Source organism: Otolemur garnettii, unplaced genomic scaffold (assembly GCF_000181295.1).
Source record: "Otolemur garnettii isolate 467f Iridium unplaced genomic scaffold, OtoGar3 scaffold00138, whole genome shotgun sequence".
Classification (NCBI taxonomy): Eukaryota; Metazoa; Chordata; class Mammalia; order Primates; family Galagidae; genus Otolemur; species Otolemur garnettii.
The window spans coordinates 4,391,902-4,398,966 of record NW_003852533.1 but is presented as its reverse complement, the minus strand read 5'-3'; the positions used below and the strand labels follow the sequence as shown (position 1 = coordinate 4,398,966).

Below are 7,065 nucleotides of genomic sequence, written 5' to 3'. Positions count from 1 at the left end.
GTGCCTCCTGCTTGGCAAAAAGGTATTGTTATTTGTTTTCACTTACTTGTGTTATGAAAAATATTTCTCCATTGCACAGTCGAATATTACTTTCAAAGTCATGCTTATTTTTAGAGAGATTGCGAGGGGCACCACCAAAGTCTTTGTCACCAGCGTCCAGATCACTGCTCTGCTCACTGTCGGAGGTGTCTCCAGGCAGCAACTCTGAGAGGTATGCATTTTTGGTACAACAGATTTTATCACCAGTTCCAAATATAAGTCTTTTCTGATGGTCTCTGGGTTAGAAAATACATAATCAAAGTTTAGGAATCTTCAATTTCCTTTGTTAAATGTTAACTCTGAAACCTGATCCAATTATCAAAATAATTCCTACACTTCCTGTGCATTACCTGCATTGTCAGCAAGAAATTATCTGATTATTTACACACACACTCAAGCTCAGCTACATTCCCAGCCAAATGCTTCCAAGTTACAAGTTTTGGCATAAATGTTAATGTCTCTTCTTCCTTCTATATTCTGATCAAAAATCTAACCGAGTCTTCCCTTGAAATTCACCCTTCCCCTCCAGTTTCTCCCGTCACTGCCGACTCCGGGTCTGACAGCACTTATGCAGTCTGCCGTTGAAATGACCAGGACACTTATGAGAACAGCAGCAAATGGGCCAAACGGTGGGGACCCGCCAGTCACTGCGCTGGAGCGTCATTATTTCATCTCATTCTCACAACTCCACCAGGGAAATTCTGTGTCAGAGCCTCTTTCATGCATGTGGGAACCAATACGTGTATTAATTTAAACCAATTCAGAATTTCTGTACATTCACCAGGGGAAAGTCAGCATTACTCCCATGCTAGCCAGTTACATGCACGTGAGAGTTATCAAAACTCCGAGTGTGGGGTCACTATGGAAATTCTGAGACAGACTGAGTCATGGTCCATTATTTCAATTCCATAAACACTAAACCACGGCCTTTCTGAGTCACCTGTGCAAGTTTTCAACCTGCTCCGTTGACCCATGTTGCTGAGAGGGCTTCATTTGCTTCCATCTGCATGGAATTTATGTACCTCAAAACTTTCAAAATGACCAACACGTGGCCTCATGTCTATGCCTCCTGGCCGTTTGTTAACTTTCCTATCACAGATTTTTGGGTCTCTTCCCTCAGCAGACCAGAACTCTACCTTGTACATCTCTAAGATCTCAATACTCAGCAAAAAGCAGGTATTTTTATTATTATTATTAAATCATAGCTGTGTACATTAATGCAGTCATGGGGTACCGTGTGCTGGTTCTATAAAAGCAGGTATTGTTAAATTCAAAAGAACTGAATTAATTTCCTGTCTGCGGACAGAGTGGCGGTCCTACCCCCACAACACTGACACACACCAAGGTGCTTCCTGCAGACACCCCACTGCTACACACTTTATACTTTTATATTCTCCCTAAACCCCCACACTCGCTGTGGGCTGCCAACCTAGGAACTATGAGGAAAATTCCATTCCTTATTTTTCTTCATATCACACTCGCTACCAGAGATGATTCCTAAGGATTCACACAAGGCATCCACAAAGATCATGAGTAATCTGGCTGTTTGAAATTGCACACAGACTATATGGACACTCTGTATTTAATTGAAGAGAATATAATTTCACAGATGAGGAAAAAAAGAGCTTTAAAGACGTGGCTACAGGGGTTAAAAGTCACAAAGAGAGGAACAGTGAATCCCGGGAGGCCGCCAGCCGCCTGGGGACGCACCTGGTGAGGTGACCCGTGTAGTGCCGGCAGCAGCAGTCGTTAACCAGGTCGCAGTCCTGCCTGAACACACAGAGAGACACCGTCACGGCCGGTAAGCACTCGTTTACCTCTTCAGCATTCTTTCTTTTTTTTTTTATTAAATCATAGCTGGGTACATTAATGCAATTATGGGGTGTGATGTGCTGGTTTTATATATAATGTGAAATACTTTTATCAAACTGGTTAACATAGCCTTCACCTCATTTTCTTAGTTTTTCTGTTAAGACATTCATATTCCTCACTTAGTAGATTTAACATGTACCCTTATAAAACGCACCACAGGTGTGGTCCCGCCAACTGCCCTCTCTCCACCCCTCTTCAGCATTCTCTACAAATTTTCCAGAACTTTCGTCAGGAGAAAGTATTTTTGTAATTTTTATCCTAACATAAACTTTTGTTCCATTCAGGTTTCCTATGAGTTTCTAAATATAATATTTGGTAGAAAACCCTAGTTAGCAAACAGCCCTCTGCCATGTCTAACCAAAAAATCCTCAAAGAAGAAAATAATATCCCAAAATAAGAAAGTGATAAAATGTGAGTCTCCCATCCAAACAGAACCCAAACCTTAATAAATTATGAGATTAAAAGCTACATTAAAAAGTTAGAATTTCATAAATGCTTTACCTTCTAAATGCAATAAATTGTGATGTTTTTGCATCTTTTAAGTCATTTTCTTGCAGTAAAGTTTTAACTGCAGAATATAAATCTGAGAATTAAAGAAAAAAAAGTTAACACTGAAAATCATTAAATGGTAAAACTTTCTATGGAGAAACCAATTCAGAATTTCTGTACATTCACCAGGGGAAAGTCAGTATTACTCCTACACCAGCCAGAGCAGGAGAAAGGGCACAGACAGGAAGGTCCAGACGTCCCTCGGGGGCTCAGAGGGCTCCTCACTGTGGCCCTTGCTGTGCGCGCCCAGCTGGTTTGTGAGTGCTGAATTCAAGAGCACAAAATGTGCAACAGAATTACTCACATAAAACCTGCTGCTGTGAGGCCCTATGTGAACGGCAGTGGTGGCCACAACTAGAGAATCTCTATGTTTTATCTCTCTCTCTCAGTATTCACAACACCTGTGTGAGATAGGCACTATTATCACACTTTGAGTGCTGGGAGTTAGCGGGTGTGTGGTTAAAACACTGCAATGCGGCCTCGTCAGGGGAAATCGGCCACTCCCTGACACCCCCCTGGTCCCTGCCCCAACCACCTGTTCCATGTCCACAGTGGCGGCAGGCTGCCCAGCACAGCTGGAGACATCTACTCCAGTGGTGCTCACACCCCACAGCTGACAGCAGCCTGACCTCCAACATCTACACCACGAGTGTGAAAACTCAGGCTCCGTTCCCAGTGGGGCTGGTAGCTGGCTCCCTTCTTCAGACCCAGATGCACACTGCAGAGCTGAGACACAGCGTGCTCTGGTCTCTCTCTACCACAGTGTAAAAAGGCAAATGTCCATCGAGAGAAAGAGGGAGAGACTTCAAAATCAGGGTCTGTGTGCTTCCTTAGCAGCAGGGGGGTCGCTGGGAGCAAAGGCAAAGGCCTAGGCCTTGTGCGCCCTGCTCTGAGAAGGCCAGATCAGCGTCTGCTGACCCCTTCCTTTTCAGATGAAGGGTGAATTACTGGAAAATAGCCAAGACTCAGCTCACCCTCAGTCAAGCCCTGACCTGCTGCAGCGAGGAGCTCAGGGTGTCGCTGTTCTGTCCGCTTTCTTCACCTTTTCTGTGTCCTACAGCTCAACTGACACACTGCTGAGTTCTGATCCTGAGATACACACGTCTCCTACATTTTAACATCTCCGAAGCTCTAGTCCAGATAGGAATCCTGCCTTAGGCTTTTGTACTTTGAGACAGGTATGATTTACTCCACAACTTAATCTTTAACAAAAAACCAGTACACGTTTCTCTAAGGAATACTCACTCAATTTTCTTAAGGAAGAAAATAATGTCCTAGCAGAAGTTTTTAATTAAGATAGAAAAACATCAAGGAAGTTCTGCAGCCACTCTGAATTGGATGTGTTTCTCTAAGTACCTTCTCATCAATAAAAAGAACAGGTGCCAGAAATTAAACCAACACATCAGGTTGATCTGGGTGGGGTGAAAAAGCGTCCAAGCACCACCATCCTCTGCTGCTATCACACCTGTGACTGACCACGCTGCTGCAAAACTAACCCACCTGTAAATGTCTGCTGTGCACTTCCAAATCCTGAAACAACATGCAGCCTGTGATCCAATTTACATCAAATTGAAATGAGTAACACGGGTCACACACATGCACCCACACACGGCTCACAGGATAAGCCTGCGCCACGGTGTAACCTGGTGCGTTGTCTTAAGAGGAAAGGAGAGAGGAAGACTCTGGGAAACATAAATTTTACTTCAAACACTTCTGTATCATTTGACATTTTTAAGGAATATTAATTATTCCTACCATCAATAAACCCAAAAAGGCATGTCATAGAACGCCATGTATTACACAACCCCACTTATTACAAAAAAGAACCGTGTAACATGGGACCAGTCACTAACACAGAGCAAGTGAGACAGTGACACAGGAGAGAGGTGTGCAGAGAACACGGACGCCACTCAGTCTCACACACGCCGTGAAACAAAGAAAGTGAGAGAGGGGCGGCACCTGTGGCTCAAAGGAGCAGGGTGCTGGCCCCATATACCAGAGGTGGTGGGTTCAAACCCAACCCCGGCCAAAAACTGCAAAAAAAAAAAGAAAGTGAGAGAGAGAGAAGCCTTTAAAGGTACACGCTGTACTGTGTGCCTGCAACCATCTAAATCTCTGCTTATTGCTGAGTACATCGCTGTCCTCTCAAGTTTGCAAAGTCAGTTTAAAGGTCAGAAGAGGCTTTATCTATTTAAATTTAACTGCAATAGCTAATTTAATAACATTAACAAAAACTGACACCTCTGTCTCAGCACCTGTAGCTCAGTGGGTAGGGCGCCGGCCACATAAACCCTAGCTGGTGGGTTCAAACCTGGCCTAGGCCTGCTGAAACAACAATGAAAATTGCAACAACAACAACAAAAATAGCCGGGCGTTGTGGTGGGCACCTATAGTCCCAGCTACTTGGGAGACTGAGGCAAGAGAATCACTTAAGCCCAAGAGTTGGAGGTTGCTGTAAGCTGTGACGTCATGGCACTCTACCGAGGGTAACACAGTAAGACTATGTCTCAAAAAAGAAACAAAAAACTGATGAGCAGTGCCTGTGGCTCACTGAGTAGGGTGCCGGCCCCACATACCTAGGGAGGAGGGTTTAAACCCAGCCCTGGCCAAACTGCAACAAAAAAATAGCCGGGTGTTGCAGCAGGTACCTGCAGTCCCAGCTACTTGGGAGGCTGAGGCAAGAGAATCACCTAAGCCCAAGAGCTGAAGGTTGCTGTGAGCTGTGATGCCACAGTGCTCTACCAAGGGTGACAAAGGGAGACTCTGTCTCTAAAAAAAACCACTGACACCTCTGTAGCGGCTCATGACTGATGAGCGTCTCCATCCGAGACCCCACCAGCCTCCTGGGCAGCACTGCTGACCCCGCCTGACAGACAGAGGAGTGGACCTCCTGTCCCACATTCCTTCTCAACCCTGTCACACTGTCACCCTCACACCCATAACTAGAAGTGACATTTGTCCATTGTATAAAACAGAACTGTTAGGAACTCAACTTGGCAATTACTGGAGCTTTGCTTTATTTTTAATGAAATCACCTATTTTTTCATTCAACAAATACTTACTGAGCACTTACTATGTGTCAAAAGCTCACAAAATTCTAGGGTATTCAGCTTTTGATCATTAATAAGCTAATTTATTTTCAGTACCTCATTGTTTTAGCTAGTGATATCTTTACCATCAAAAAAAAGTATAACTAAATCATTTAACAACCACCCGAGGGACTGTAACTAGCTGGTCTACACAGGGAGGTGGTCACCACAAGGAACCAGGCCTGCTGTACTGACACAGTCTGTGAGCCTCAGGGCAACGTGAGGAGTGGGCAGGGCAGGGAGGTGGTCAGCTATGGAGGTTCTCCTGTATATTACAAAACCGAAACATTTATACTTAACCCTTCATATCCTGGAATTTAATACTTACAAGAGCGATGATTACTTTTAGATGACTGAGAACTGGCATCCTCTTCTGGTAGTCTAACAAAAATAAATGTCTTATCTTGAATTGAGATAGGGAATGTTGGGTTATCAGAGATATTTAGTTCTGCATCAAATTCTGGAAATTGGCGTCCTGAGATTCTTAAATAAAAATAAAACACATAGACATTAGCATCCAAAAATGTGTTCATACATGACCAGAGCTTACATCCTTATGATACTATCTCTTAACAGATAATAATGAAGATGGAGAAAAGGCCTCCCAGCTCTGCGTTACGACCAGTGAGCGAGTGTGACAGTGGAAGACCATGCAGCCACCGCACTACACTGCAGGGTCCCCACCCCAGCACAATAAAAGTATCGGAACCATCAGGGGACCTGCTGAGCACCACTCTAAGAACCTGACCTACTTATCTCCAGACCACAGAGGAGCCACACATGGGAAGCATCAGCCCCATGTCCCAGGTGAGCAAAGTGAGGCTTAGCCAAGCCCAGTGGGGCATCCAGGACCAGAGACAGAGCACAGGGACGTGGAGAGCACACCTGGGCCCATGTGGCTCCACCTCCCTTTCTGTTAGAATTAATCTGGTCTCCCGGGACCTCTTCTGCCCACTCATACCACGCTCTGCCCTCCCTCCTGTGTCCGCTGTACATATGCTCCTATGTTCCCTGCTGGACCAAGTGTCCACTCCTATCTGCTGCTATGCCCTCCTCATCTTTCTTTTACTCTTGTATTTTCCAAGACAAGCAAGCCACATCAGAAATCGGAGTTGGGCGTGGGTAGCCTGGCCATAACAGGACCTCTCCTTGGCTACATGGAAAAGGCCATCCATGTGGACCCAGCAGCAGCCTGGTTGTGAGAGGGAAACCCCGCCATTGTCCCCTCACCTTTCCTCAAACCTGAGTTGAAAGGGAGGGAAGAGGCAATCAGACTGCCCTCGCAGACTTAATCCAGTCTAAGAAGCATCCCACATCTCCTGTTTTGTCCTGGACCCAGGACAGACGGCATCCTCTGTCTCAGCTTTTCCTCAGTACATCACCGGGGTCCACAGCCCATACACACTCAGGGAGGAAGACGCAGACGATGAAACGATGAAAGGGGCACAGCTCAACCCAAGTGATACCAAGTGACTTTAAGAAATGCCTGAGTTGGCTCGGCGCCTATAGCTCAACC

The 7,065-nt window shown here is 45.3% G+C and overlaps 1 protein-coding gene across 2 annotated transcripts in view; it reads right to left on the bottom strand.

Moving 5' to 3' along the window:
* Nucleotides 1–7,065, bottom strand: part of HELB (DNA helicase B) — a 39,452-nt gene that overhangs the window by 12,697 nt on the left and 19,690 nt on the right. For both annotated transcript variants that reach the window (XM_003798536.3, XM_023518410.1), the window contains 4 exons: nt 5,878–6,032; nt 2,413–2,494; nt 1,750–1,809; nt 47–275 (listed from right to left, as the gene is read on the bottom strand). In XM_003798536.3, the coding sequence (XP_003798584.1) occupies nt 47–275; nt 1,750–1,809; nt 2,413–2,494; nt 5,878–6,032 (526 nt within the window). The remainder of the gene's footprint in view (nt 1–46; nt 276–1,749; nt 1,810–2,412; nt 2,495–5,877; nt 6,033–7,065) is intronic.